Here is a 15,009-nt window from a genome sequence, read left to right as displayed (position 1 = left end):
CCAAAACAGTAACTTACAAAGGGTGATTTAGGGGTGTGAGTCAATGAAAGGAAGACAGTAAACCCACAGTGAACTGCCATCCTGTTATTTCAAAACACGTTTCCTAGTAAACAGTTATGTTTCAAAAAGATAAGCTGTGGCCCCTCTTCTCTTTATCACAGAAATACAAAGTTTTTTCTTCTTAAAAGTAAAGATAAGAACTTACATTGACTACATGGCTGTGTATTTACTATTGCATCACTATATCATATCATATTATTTACTTCGCTTACAACGGGCTTCCTAGGCGGAGCTAGTGGTGAAGACCCTACCTGCCAATGCAGGAAATGTAAGAGATGCATTCAATCCTGGGGTCGAGAAGCTCCCCCGGAGGAGGGCATGACCACCCACTCCAGTATCCTTGCCTGGAGAATCTCATGGACAGAGGAGCCTGGCGGGCTACAGTCCACAGGGTCACAAGGAGTCAGACACGACTGATACAACTGATAAATATTTGTATAAATGAAAATAAATCATCAACAATAGCAATTAATAAATGACAGGTAAAATCCAAGAGTCTCATATTTCAACCAAAGCTTCAACTAAATTTTTAGCCCAACTGTGTCTTCCTAGCTCATAGCAACTCTTTCAAGTAAAACTGCCTATTAAAGTATCAGGATTTTTAATAACATCAGCACTTTGAATGTCTCACTCCCTGCAGTTAAAACAGCTAGCACCCTTGGAACCAGGAACAGCAGCATCTTCTGCCCAATGACACAGAGACTAGAGAGGCTGGTTTCCTCACTGTTTATCTTAAAAAGGAAAAGACAGGCAATGCGAGATGGTGGAGGTGCTGACCATGCTCTTTCTGTTTCTCTTTTGACACTGTTCTCACTCCCTCCCCCAGAATCTTCAGAGGAAAGCAGAAAGGGGAAGGAGGCTTTTACAACCTCCTCCCCGAGACAGAGCGGGCTCCTCTGGGCACAGACAGTTACAAAGCCTCAGTCACCAGAGAACCCACATTTTCAGAGAAAACTAGATGGTTCTGCTGCACCTGTATAAGCAGCCCCTTCGCAGAGAGCCTGCCACAGACGACTTGGTTCTTTTTCAGAGGAGTTTGCCATTCTGTGGGTTTGGGTGCTGATTTTTGTGGCTCTATTTCTACGTGAAATGATCCTGCTGAAAAGAGAGTAGTCTTAAACACAACTCAAACCAAGACACCCATTAGGACAAGCGTTCTCTGTGAGAAAACGTGATTTCTGTCTTAAAGCTTTTGTTGTCCACAGAGCCAGTGATAATCCAACCCAGCCACAGAGCTCGCAGAAGCAGCAGACAGAAAGTCCGCCTGTTTTTGAAATCCAAGAAGCTGAGAGGTCGGTGAGGTGGGTGCAGGGTAAATAGACGGTTTGAATGAGTCCAGTTTCAAGCATCGAATAGAGACATGCTTTACGAGCTGACCTCTGCTTAGCCTCCAACAAGCCCATCTCGCAGCCTTAACTGCAGGGATCAAAACCACAGAACTTTTAATTAAAGGTCACAGTGCTCAACCCCTTCATTTAATGCAAGAAGAAAATGAGGCTCAGATAAATGGATTCACTACAGAGAACCAAATCCTAAAGGAAATCAACGCTAAATATTCACTGGAAGCACTGATGCTGAAACTGAAGCTCCAATACTTTGGCCATCTGATGGGAAGAACTGACTCATGGGAGAAGACCCTGATGCTGGGAAAGATTGAAGGCAGGAGGAGAAGGGGATGACAGAGGATGAGATGGTTGGATGGTATCACCGACTCGATGGACATGGGTTTGAGCAAACTCCGCGAGATGATGAAGGACAGGGAGGCCTGGTGTGCTGCAGTCCGTGGGGTCACAAAGAGTCGGACACAACTTAGCAACTAAACAACAAGAACAAGAGAGAACGTGATCTGCCCAAGGTCACGTGGCCTGTGCCCTTCCGACCACATCTGGTGCCCCCTCGCTGCTTGGGGGGAGTGGACTGACGGTGCTGCCATCCGTGGGGGGTCACAACCGAGTGCCCTGTGCAGGTGCCCAGGGGGCAATGCCTCGCCAGTCGCCCTGTGGTGTCCATCTGGGATGATCAACCAACCTGTGCTGGCAGCCACCAAGGCTGTGGGCCACTTGGCAGGAGCCAGCTGCTCCCTGAGAAAGCTGGGAAAATCCACTTTCTGAGAATAGTATCAGAGCCTCTCCGGGGCAGCTCAAGTGGAAGGGAGCCTTTGTCCTGCCTTCCTGCTGGCTCACCCGCCGCCAAGGTCGGCACCGCACACTCACCGTGGAACCAGGGGGCGATGCTGTCCGAGTCCGCCAGGTAGCCCGCCCGCAGAGGAAGCTGCTCCTCCCGGAACCAGCGCCTGATGTCCTCCTGGGCTGAGCTGGACGCCGGCCTCGTCACTCTCTGATTCCTGACATTCGTAAAAGGTTTGCAAGTTAGAGTCACCGGATTTGAAAATAATGCTTTCAAAACTCACGTGCACACACACACACACACACACACACACACACACAAAGATATAACACATGTCTGAAGATCACACAGCTGAGCTCGTGGGGTGGGGCCCTGCACACAGCAGTCACAGGGCTCCTCCAAGGCAGGGAACAGGGTGGGGAATGGATCTGCCCTGCCGGTCCTATAGACTACTCATGGCTTTGAGTTAACACCACAGTGTTTAACTCATTTTTGATTTGAGTGAGAAGCTCCATTAACTCCCAATTAAAAATTGAGAAAACCGCGCTAAAAAGTGAAATATTCTGCCCCGCACCCCATATTTTCCTGGAGAGCAAGTGCTTGCAAGCAGAAGAACCCAAATGCCATGCATAAACTTCCCCAACACTTTCATCAATTTCCTCTTCTTCCTGTTTCCACTAACCTCCCTGACTTGCTTCCTTCTCTGACACACTTTCAAAAGTTCTGCTAAAAGGCAGTCTCAGAAACAGAAAGTAAAAGAAAGAAGAGTGTTTGAAGGTTAGTTAAGAGAAAGATACAGGCAGCAGCGTGGTTTTGAAGCAAGTCAGTAGCAGAACTTAAGTTCTGGGACTTAAGTCAGTTTCCATTATAAAAAGCAACGCTGCAGTGTTTTAATAATAAATGTATTTCCAAGTCCCAGGCCCACTAATTCTGAGCAGAACTCAAAGTAAAAACAATGAGTCTGAATGAGCTACTGGATAGCATGTAAATTAACTAATATTCTTTATATGTCTTAATGGTAACACATGCTACCACACATGCTACCAGGAGTTACATGTGACATACATGTCAGTGTGTACATATACAGACGTGATGTACATGCAAGTACATAGAAACATAGCAGTTTGGAGAAAACAGCCTATAATAATCGACCTTCCGGGGGAGCGGACATGCACACACGAGATTACACGCTAATTTCTCCCCCAAACTTTCAGATTAGGTCCTTTCCTTCAGGAAATCTTCGGCGATCAAGCGGAAACGCCACGGACAGTCCGTGTCTGTCCTGCCCTGGGCTGGCTGCTAGCTGACCTGGGTCATCACTGTTTGAAATCCCAGCCCTGACACCATCCAGTCTGGCCACCTCACAAAAAGCACTTCATGCAAGTGGCTTAAGCTGGAAAAAATGAGCTAACCGAGCTTAAAACATCATCTTAAACCCTCGTGAAAGGGCACCTTTGTTGCCATCAGTCACACAGGCTGTGCTCTAAAAACACCCTGGGTGCAGACATATGGCGGCACGCTCCCACCCTTGGGGAGCCTGGAGGAGCAACCCGCCTGCGGGGACCTGGGCCTGACACGGCGACAGGCTCGTGGGAAGGGCTGGGCAGGAGTTCACGCTCTGCGTCCGGTCACGGCAGTGTGGGGTCTTCCTTGTTTTGTTATCCATAAGGAAAAACTCATTCCCCAAACAGCCACTCTGTAGAATGTGGTCATTTTGTGCCAGCCTGCAAATCCCCAGATGGAACCTTTCAACTGAGTAAAGAAATAATCACAGTAGAGGAAACGCCCACCCCCTGCTCCCTCTGAGTTCGTAATTCCCATTAGGAAAGAACCCTGAAGATAACCACTGACCTCATACAAAGGGAAAGCTTTGTTCTTTATTTTTCCATACTCCCAACAGAGAAGGGTTTTTAGTTTTTATGTCACAGAGGACAAGGCTTCAGACAGTTGTATTTCATTAAATCAATATGTGATTTCTCTCAGTTATTTTAAATACCATCTTTCTACATACCAAATCATATAATAGCAATAACTGGGAGAAAATAATTATATAATCAGTTAACAGAAGGTCATGTGAATGTATGGCAAAAACCATCATAACATTGTAAAGTAATTAGCCTCTAATTAAAATAAATTAATTAAAACAAAACACAACATAAGGTATGGGAGTTTCTGCTGTGGTACCACTGTATTTTTCATTAAGGGGCTTCCAAAACAAATTGTTCTGCCTAATACCCTCAAAGCTCAGGTAATCGTCATCATCAAATAAAGCCTGCATTTAAAAAAAGAAACATTTCCAAATTCTCAACCTATGAGCTTAGCTGTATATCCCAGAATGAGTGTATGTATTCAGTTGTGTCTGACTCTTTGCGACCCAATGGACTGTAGCCCTCCAGGCTCCTCTGTCCATGGAATGTTCCAGACAAGAACGCTGGAGTGGCTTGCCATTTCCTACTCCAGGGGATCTTTCTGACCCAGGGATTGAACCTGCGCCTCTTGCATCTCCTGCACTGGCAGGCAGATCCTTTACCGGGGGCCACCTGGAAAGGCCGCCCCAGAATGAGAACTGTCATCAAACCTTTCATCCTGATCTGTGGAAAATGGAGTTCTGCCGGTGACATGAAGGCCAGCAAGCCCGGGGTTCCCACTGGGACAACCCCTCAACGGTCCCCCTCCCCTTTCTGGCTGTCCCCAGGGAGGGGCTGGGCTGGGGGCATGTGAAGTCACTAACCTGTCTAGGTATCTTCAGGAAGTTACTGGGCTAGTGGTACCCACAGTGGGGATTTTACAGGCGAGGAGGGATGAAGCCCTGCCCAGGTGTCTCAGCATCGTAGGCTGGGAGGTGGGGCCGGACTGAATGGTACTGGCAGCTTCTGTCCCCAAAGCGGCCACGCAACTTACCTGTAATTACTTACACTTAGAGCCACCCGCCCGGCGCCTCACCTGAGAGGTGTGTGTGGCTGTCCTGCTGGGCTCAGGAAATGAGGCTTGGGGGGGAGCGGGGGCCTCTTGGGTTTCGGGGGGCCGCCCGGGGGGCCCTGCTGCCCCTTGCCGCTCCTCCCCCGCTGCGACAGCCGCTTGTAGTCCTCACGGGCCTGCTTGGCCAGGGAGCGCCGCTTCTCATCAGCGGCTTTGGATTTTCGCACTAGGAGAGACAGCGGGGTTCGAGTCAGCCCACGGAGACTGTGAGCAGAGCGGCTCTGGGAACAGGGCACGGCCCCCAGCGGTCAGGACCCGGCGCCTGTCCTCTCTTTCTGCAGGGTTCGCTGAGAGCGAGACTGGGGCGAGGGAAGGGGAGCCCCGTGCCTGAGAACTTCCTGCAGCGGCCAAGGCAGAGAGGAGTCTCAGCCCGAGCGAGGGTCCAGTCAGCAGGGTCTCAGGATGATACAAGGTGAAGCCGCAGTCTCATCCTCAAGCCCAGAGACCGCCCCTCCCCAGACCATCAGGGGCTCTTCGGTGGCTTGTGGCGGAGGACCGGGTGGGTGGGCAGAGAGGCCACACTCAGAGTCCGCGTGGCTGAACCACGAGTGATTCGGCCTCCCAGACCGAAGAAGGAAATGATTCTTACAGGGCCAGTCACAGCCTCGGTGGGTGCATGCTTTGTAACACAGAAGGGCTGTTGCTTTGGCAGTTTTTATTCCAGCAACCGAGCATCATGGACTTGAAAGCAGGATGTAAGAATAAGCCTTATGGGTATTTATCTGCATTTCAGGCATTATTGGTCAGAATCTGTTATGTCTGACTTCAAAGAAATGCCTAAAATCGTCCATTACACTAAGATTTCACTGCATAGAAGTGATGGGATCTGGTGAACATTTTCATTTCACAAAAACTGTCATTTTAATGGTGTTCATTGTAAAGGAATTCCCAACATTCTGTGGACATGCCCGTCCCTGGCTCCTCCCGCTGCCTCAAAGGACGATCGGGCAGTTAGGGCTTCCTAGTCCAAGTCAGATGGAAGCCCTAACCCTGCTTCACACCCGAGTCCTCCCAGCATCAGCCTCGCTCACCCTCTGCTCTGCTTCATCGGCACTGGCCTCTCCCCAGGAGGACCCTCTCTGGGCAGTGCTAACTCAGAATGAAGCAGGGTTCAGCCACAGGTGTGGCAAGGATGCGACAAGCCTGCCTGTCATCCCTGTGTCTTCTGATTACAAAGTTGAGATGTGCTCACTGTTGAAAGCTGAGGAGAATACACAAAAACAAGAAGTCCAACAAGTAACTTTGAATCCTGCCTCCCCAAGAAAACTAATGTAAATACGTTAACCTTCCACGTCTTTTCCCTCATATACTTAGACATTTTAAAATAGGGATGCTTTTCATACTATTTTTATAATCATTTTTCTTCTCCAAGTTAAAAAGATATAAATATATTCTAAGGACATTAAACACTCTTCCAAAACATTTTTCATAGCTAAATACCATTCCATCACTTAGATACATTATAATGTTGCTGGTGCAAAGATGAGCTGAGAACCTTTCTGCAATTCAAAAGGTGGCCCGTAGCCTTTGAGTAATAATTTAGTGTTAAAAAATATCTCTGGACAACCATTCTAAGTGTTTCCCAGATTGTCATATTATTAAGTGAACAAGCTGGTTTCGTGTCACTGTTATAGAGGCCTCTGGGTACTTACAAGAAGCCTGCCACTCCGAATCTTCTTTCCAGTTTGTATAAATCTCCTTGGTTCTCTCTTCATCTGTTTGTTTTATTTCTTCATCTTGTGTTTGCTTCACTAACACTTTCTTCTGTTTAAAAAACAGGAACAAACACTAGTGAGGAGCTCTGGCAGTTTCCTGCAATGAGGCAGGTGCCACGCACAGAGTGGGCACAAAAATGAGACGGATGGAAGAGAACCGAAAGCCCAAAAGTGAGAGCACAAGCTTCATAATCCATGGAACGCAGGAAAAGCAGTTCCAAGAGGGAAGTTCATAGAAATACAGGCCTTCCTCAAGAAACAAGAAAAAAGTCACAAACAGCCCAACTTACCACCTAAAAGAATTAGAAAAAGGACAAACAAAATCCAAAGTCAACAAAAAGAAGGAAATAATAAAGACCAGAGAGGAGATAAAAAGAGTTCAAAAACAATAGAACAGATCAATGAAACCAACAACTGGTTTTTTTAAAAAGATAAACAAATGTAACAAACCTCTAGCCAGGCTCAGGAAGAAGAGAGAGAGGGAACTCAAGTAAACAAAATTAGAAATGAGAGGCTAACAACTGATACCACAGAAATATTTTAAAAATCGTAAGAGAATGCTATGAACAACTATATACCAACAAGGTGGACAACCCAAAGGAAATGAACACATTTCTGGAAGAATACACTCCACTAAGGCTGAGTCAGGAAGAAATAGTGAATTTGAATAGACCAGTTACTAGAAGTGAAGTAGAATCTATAATTTAAAAAAAAAAAAAAAAAAACTGCTTGCAAACAAAAGTTCAGGACCAAATGGCTTCACTGGGGAATCCTACCACACACACAAAGAAGAATTCATACCAATCCTTCTCAAGCTCCTCCGAAAGACTGAAGGGGAGGAAATGCTCCCAAAGTCATTCTATGAAGCCAGCGTCAGCCTGACACCAAACCAGGCAAAAAAAAAGAAATTTACAGGCCAAATGTCTGAATAATATAGATGCGAAACTCCTCCACAAAATATTTATAACCTGAATCCAACAATACATGAAAAGGATCCTACACCATGATCAAGTTGGATTCATTCCACAGTCACGAGAATGACTCTACATATCCAAATCAATCAATGAGGTACACGACATCAACAGAAGACAAGGCAAAAACCACAAGGTTATCTCCACAGATGCAGAAAAAGCATGTGAAAGAGCCAAACTCTCATCAGCATGTGTTTAGAGGGAACATATCTCAACATAATGAAGGCCATTTACAACAAACCCACGGCCAAACACCATCGTCAGTGGTGAAAAGCTGAAAACTTCCCACAGGAGCAAGGCAAAGATGCCCATTCTTGCCACTTCTATTCAACATAATATTGGGAGTCATAACTATAGCAATCAGACAAGAAAAAGAAGTAAAAGACGAAGAAAAAATTGGAAGGGAAGAGGTGAAACCGCCACTATTTGCAGATGACAGGATACGCTATACAGAGAACCCTAAAGTCTCCACACAAGATATGCTAGAATTAATAAGTGAATTCAGCGAGGTAGCAGGAGATAACATTAATATATAGGAACCTGTTGCATTTCCTAAGACTAACAAAGAAACTTAAATGTGATTTTAAAATCATGTCAAACAAGACAAAACAAACAAACAAGAAACTCCTAGGAATAAGACCTTTACACTGAGAACTATAAAACACTGATAAAGGAAATTGAAAATGATTCAAAAGAATGGAAAAATTAAGGGTAAGTATTGTTAAAATGGCCATACTACCCAAAGCAATCTACGGATTTAATGTGATCCCTATCAAAAGACCCATGACATTTTGCACAAAACTAGAACAGATAATCCTAAAGTTTATATGGAATTGCAAAAGACCCAGAATCGCCAAAGCAATCCTGAGGAAAAATAACAAAGATGGAGGCAAAATACCTCCCAGACTTCACACTATGCTACAGAGCTACAATAATCAAAAATAGCATGGAAACAGCCCCAAAACAGACGTATAGATCAACGGAACAGCATACAGAGCCCAAAAACAAACACACACTCACAGTCAATTAATCTATGACAAAGGAGGCCAGACTACACAATGGAGCAGAGACTTGTCTTCAGCAGGTGGTGTTGGGAAAGCTGGACAGCTACATGGAAATCAATGAAGCTAGAACACTTCCTCAAACCACACGCAAAAATAAACTCAAAATGGTTTAAATTTTGAGTTTAAGATATGTGTGCATGCTAAGTCGCTTCAGTAGTGTCCGACTCTTTGTAACCCCAGGGCCGGTAGCCCACCAGGCTCCTCTGTCCATGGGATTCTCCAGGCAAGAACACTGGAGTGGGTTGTCATGCCCTCCTCCAGGGAATCTTCCCAACCCAGGGATCGAACATCCATCTCTTACATCTCCTGCATCAGCAGGTGAGGTTTTTTTTTTTTTTTTAACCACTAGTGCCACCTGGGAAGCCCAAGTATAAGACACAATACAATAAAACTCCTAGAAGAGAACATAGCAAAAACATTCTCTGACACAAATCATAGCAATATTTTAACTCAGTCTCCCAAGGCATAAGAAATAAAAACAAAAATAAACAAATGGGACCCAATTAAACTTATAAGCTTCTGTGCAGTAATGGAAACCATCAAAAAAGTGAAAAGACAACCTAGGGAACTGGGAGAAAATACTTGCAAAAGATGCGATCAAAAAGAGGTTAATATTCAAAACATACAGACAGCTCATATACTCAACACTGAAAAAATAAACAACCCCATCAAAAAAGGGGCAGAAAATCTAAATGGACGTTTTCCTAAAGAAGACATACAGATGGCCAATAGGCACATGGGAAGATGCCAAACACCGCTAAGTACTTGAGAAGTGCCAGTCAACCACAGCGTGCTCTCTCACCTCATACCAGTCGGAACGGCCATCGTTAAAGAGTCTACAGATAAATGCCGAGGCAGGAGTGGGGAAAAGGGAACCCTCCTGCACCACTGGAGGGAATGCAGATTGGTGCAGCCACAGTGGAAACCGGTATGGAGGTTCCTTACAACACTGAAAATAGAGCTACCACGTGTTCCAGTGACCCCACTCCTGGTTGTCTATCTGGAGAAAACTCTAATTCAAAAAGATACATGCACCCCAAAGTTCATAGCAGCACCACTGACAATAACCAGGACACAGAAACAACCCAAGTCCCCATCAACAGACAACTGGCTTAAGAAGACGTGATACTTCTTCCCAGTTGAATATTACTCAGCCATGAAAAAGAATGAAACACTTGCAGCATCATGGGTGGACCTAGAGATTACCCACTTACTTCACCTCCTTAGTGAAGCAAGGACAACAGAGCAAGACGACTGTTGTAGGATATCAGGTATACGTGGAATCTAAAAAATAACACAAATACATCTCTATACAAAACAGAAACAGGCTCACAAACATATAGAACGGATTTAGTTACCACAGGGGAGAAGGAAGGAGGGAGGTATAAGTTAGGATCAAACGGCTATACACAACAGATAAACTGTAAAGCACAGGGAATTATACTCAATAGCTTACAATAACATGTGATGGAATATAATCACAAAAAACTAGCTGACTCACTGTGCTGTACACCTGGAGCTAACACAATACTGTATACCAACTGTACTTCATTAAAGAAAATTAGAAATATATACATACAAAAACGTCTTTTAAAAGCACCCTTTTTGAGAAGGAAAAATATAAAATAAGAAACATGAGTCTTAGTTGGAAAGGAAATTTTTTACTGAAGTGTAGTGGACCTGAAATATTACTTACTGTGGTAAAATACCATTACATAAAACTACCACCATAACTGTCAAAGGCTGCACTCAATATGCCAGCAAATCTGGAAAACTCAGCAGTGGCCACAGGATTGGAAAAGGTCCATTCTCATTCCAATCCCAAAGAAAGGCAATGCCAAAGAATGCTCAAACTACCGCACAATTGCACTCATCTCACACGCTAGTAAAGTAATGCTCAAAATTCTCCAAGCCAGGCTTCAGCAATACGTGAACCGTGAACTTCCAGATGTTCAAGCTGGTTTTAGAAAAGGCAGAGGAACCAGAGATCAAATTGCCAACATCTGCTGGATCATGGAAAAAGCAAGAGAGTTCCAGAAAAACATCTATTTCTGGTTTATTGACTATGCCAAAGCCTTTGACTGTGTGGATCACAATAAACTGTGGAAAATTCTGAGAGAGATGGGAATACCAGACCACCTGACCTGCCTCTTGGGAAACCTGTATGCAGGTCAGGAAGCAACAGTTAGAACTGGACACGGAACAACAGACTGGTTCCAAATAGGAAAAGGAGTACATCAAGGCTGTATATTGTCACTCCGCTTATTTAACTTATATCCAGAGCACATCATGAGAAACCCTGGACTGGAAGAAACACAAGCTGGAATCAAGATTGCTGGGAGAAATATCAATAACCTCAGATATGCAGATGACACCACCCTTATGGCAGAAAGTGAAGAGGAACTAAAAAGCCTCTTGATGAAAGTGAAAGAGGAGAGTGAAAAAGTTGGCTTAAAGCTCAACATTCAGAAAACGAAGATCATGGCATCTGGTCCCATCACTTCATGGCAAATAGATGGGGAAACAGTGGAAACAGTGTCAGACTTTATTTTTTTGGGCTCCAAAATCACTGCAGATGGTGACTGCAGTCATGAAATTAAAAGATGCTTACTCCTTGGAAGGAAAGTTATGACCAACCTAGATAGCATAGTCAAAAGCAGAGACATTACTTTGCCGACTAAGGTCCGTCTAGTCAAGGGTATGGTTTTTCCTGTGGTCATGTATGGATGTGAGAGTTGGACTGTGAAGAAAGCTGAGTGCTGAAGAATTGATGCTTTTGAACTGTGTGTTGGAGAAGACTCTTGAGAGTCCCTTGGACTGAAAGGAGATCCAACCAGTCCATCCTAAAGGAGATCAGTCCTGGTTGTTCTTTGGAAGGACTGATGCTAAGGCTGAAACTCCAATACTTTGGCTACCTCATGCAAAGAGTTGACTCACTGGAAAAGACCCTGATGCTGGGAGGGATTGGGGGCAGGAGGAGAAGGGGACGACAGAGGATGAGATGGCTGGATGGCATCACCGATTCCATGCACATGAGTTTGGGTGAACTCCGGGAGTTGGTGATGCACAGGGAGGCCTGGTGTGCTGCGATTCATGGGGTCGCAAAGAGTCGGACATGACTGAGCAACTGAACTGACTGACTGACCACCGTAACATTTAAAAAATTGTGGTAAAATTTACATAATATTAAGTTTACCATCAACCATTTTAACGTTTACCATTCTGAAGCATTAAGTGCATTCAAGGGAATTTGTTTTTAACCAGAGAGAAATGTTACACACCAAATCACTTAAAAATCCTTTGTTTATTTGAGGACAGCCTTCTGAGTGCTCATGAGAAAGCTGAATTTACAGCTCGGTGCAAATGCAGCAAGACGCAGCCTGTCAGCTGAGCCGTGAGGGAAACTGACCATCAGGGAGGACTGGGCGCGCTCTGCTCCGCACCACAAGAATGATGGCTTTTCTCTTTTGTGCTTTTCTATAGAGAAATAGACTCTCTCGTGGTTAAATGATTTCACAAGTAAAATACACACTGTGAAACTGGTTTCAATCACCATTAAATCTTGGTTAACACAGAAGATGGTGATAATTCAGTAATTGCACTTCACCTCAAATGTATCAAAACTTTTGTGGTTTGCTTGTTTTCGCTTTTTTCTTCTTATACTCTTTTCCTGCCTAGAGCTAAGCCCCTTTCTTTAGTCAATATTACAAAAACCAAAGAAGAACTTTTGGTGTTTGGAATGACTATTAAAATTTGCCATTGCCTTAACGAAGCTGTTGGCAAGCCTGAAATCAATCCCAAGTGCTGGTCGCAATTTCTAAGCTCAAACAGGAAAAACTTCCAAGTGGAGCTTTGTTTGTCTGACACCTGCCTTTTTGAAACTGACTTTAAATAACCAGAAAAAAAATATAACTACAATACTAAACTATGGTATCATGCATATTGTTGCTTAGGAAAAGCAAGAAGTTTGCAAAGTGGGTCTCCTTAAGGAAATATATTAAGTAAATAATAACTTGGGCGGTGCTCAGTTGCTAGGGGCTACCCCAGTGTCTGAGAGCGCTGTGTTTAGTAAGTCACATTCCTTTTTCATCCACAGCATCAATGCATACGGGCACAGGGAGGAAGGAGACAGAATCAGTGAGTTTCACAGAGTGACAGCGGGTGAGACCTGACCTTGGCCGCTATGTTCATTCAGCTCAGCTAGAACACTCGAGAACTTGTCCTGAGTTTCCCTAAGGATTCCTCCAGAAAAATGTACTTTTAGAAAAGGCTTTACAAGTTTACAAGGCTTTATTTTCTCTATTTAGAAAACCCTCGTTTCCTCTTTAGAAGCGGAAACGTCTGTCTGTCCACTGAAGACAAGGAACCTGTCTGTCTGCTGAAGCCCACAGGTCCAGGATGAAGGCCAGGAAGTGGAGGGGCAGCGGGGCTGAGGCTGGACACTGGTCCAGATGCCCAGGGGCCACGGCACGGAGCTGGAGATGGGCAGGGGGGCTGTCAAAGGTCCCCAACACAAAGCCGCTCATGGCTGATGCAGACAGTCCCACCGGCTCCCTCCCTGGCCGCTCGTTCCAGCCCACCCACCCATTTCTCTGTCTTTCCTCCACCGCGTCCGAGGGCTCTCGCCTCTGTGCCTGCCTACATGTGGTTCCCTCTGCCTGGAACGGGCTTCCCCAGCCAGCCCATGGCCCCAGCCTCGGTCTCCAGGCCTCTGCTCCAATACCCACTTTGCAGAGCAGCCTTCTCTGGCCTGTCCTCAGCTCCCTTATCCTGCGTTATTTTCCTCCAGAGCTCCTAGGACCTGACTTCACACGTCAGCTTTATCATCTGTCTCCTCGTCAGAAACAGCCGCTTTCTGAGGGCAGGATGCGAGCTGTTTTGTTCAGCAGAGGCCGGCATTCGGGAGGACCTCAACACAGGGGTCTGAACGAACAGGGAAGACCTTCTGACCTTTCTGCCCCGCCTGCCTGCGTGTAAAATGACATCACAGGGCAGTGTCCCTGGAAAGTGCCTTTAGTGACTGTGGCTGCTGTTTCTGGAAAGAGGCATCTATTACAATAGCTGCACAGCAGGCCTGCAGCTCCAAGGCTGCCTGTGACTCCAGTCTATGACGTGCGTGCTCGTGGGCCAGGCTCGGCCCCACAGAGGAGAACGGGCCTGGGTCACACTGTCCATGGGAACCAGGCCGGGCCGCCCTCACCGCAGCCACCATCCCCGCCACCCCACTGCGGCCAGATCCTTCTTTTCACAGCCTCATCTCTTATTCCACTTTTTCCGATCTTCCGTGGGTCAAGCCCTACAAGGTTCCCAGTCTCTGCCTCAGTTATCCTGAGAGCATCTCTGGGACCAAGACAGCAGGACAAGGGGGCCAGGAGACCTCCGTCCACACAGACCCAGACAGCTGAGCACCTGGAGGTCCCGTGAGCACTGTGGACACAGTGACACAGAGGTCACTCGGTGCAAAGGGACAGACTTGAGACGCGGTGGACGCTGGGGAACCTGATCTGAATCCAGATTCGGCCAAGTTTCATGCTTCCTTTATCTCTGAAATCAGTCTCCCCAGTGCTGGCCACCGCCCACTCTGACTGTATCAGGTCTTCAGGGAGGGGTCCAGCTGATACATCCTGGCACCTGCTCTTTCCGCGATGCTCAAGACTCTCCCACTCTGGATCAGCAGGCAAAGATGAACAGCTGTGTTCACGAGCTTCTCAAGACTTAATTTCATTTCTGCATGAGGCTAATAAACCAATTTGTGAAACATCAGCAGAACTGGCTCTGCACTTCGCCCCTGAGATGGAAGGGGAGTCTTTTACCTGGTGAAATCCGAACTCCTTTATACGACTGACAGAATCTGCCAACATTTGGTGAATATTTCTTGAGGAGCTGGAGGACAGCTAAAAATCAAACGAAACACATTTTTATGCCATTTAGAGCTGCAATGCCATTTCAGAAGATCGTCTGCTAATGCTTCCCTTGTGGCAATGTTCCCAAACACTGTGCCCATCCCCACTGCTGGACCCATGCATGTCCCAGCAACAGGTGAGCTCCTGACTCCATGAAACTCCATAGGAAACCCCAGCGTCTGCACTCAGT

The 15,009-nt window shown here is 45.9% G+C and overlaps 1 protein-coding gene across 1 annotated transcript in view; it reads right to left on the bottom strand.

Moving 5' to 3' along the window:
* SH2D4A (SH2 domain containing 4A) overlaps positions 1-15,009 on the bottom strand; it is a 64,716-nt gene that overhangs the window by 15,011 nt on the left and 34,696 nt on the right. Inside the window, exons 5-8 of the mRNA XM_068970751.1 lie at positions 14,730-14,810; positions 6,819-6,930; positions 5,131-5,332; positions 2,274-2,404 (exon numbers count right to left, since the gene is read on the bottom strand). Of these exons, the coding sequence (XP_068826852.1) occupies positions 2,274-2,404; positions 5,131-5,332; positions 6,819-6,930; positions 14,730-14,810 (526 nt within the window). The remainder of the gene's footprint in view (positions 1-2,273; positions 2,405-5,130; positions 5,333-6,818; positions 6,931-14,729; positions 14,811-15,009) is intronic.

This window comes from Capricornis sumatraensis, chromosome 4 (genome assembly GCF_032405125.1).
Source record: "Capricornis sumatraensis isolate serow.1 chromosome 4, serow.2, whole genome shotgun sequence".
Lineage (NCBI taxonomy): Eukaryota > Metazoa > Chordata > Mammalia > Artiodactyla > Bovidae > Capricornis > Capricornis sumatraensis.
This window is presented reverse-complemented; position numbering and strand designations above follow the sequence as displayed.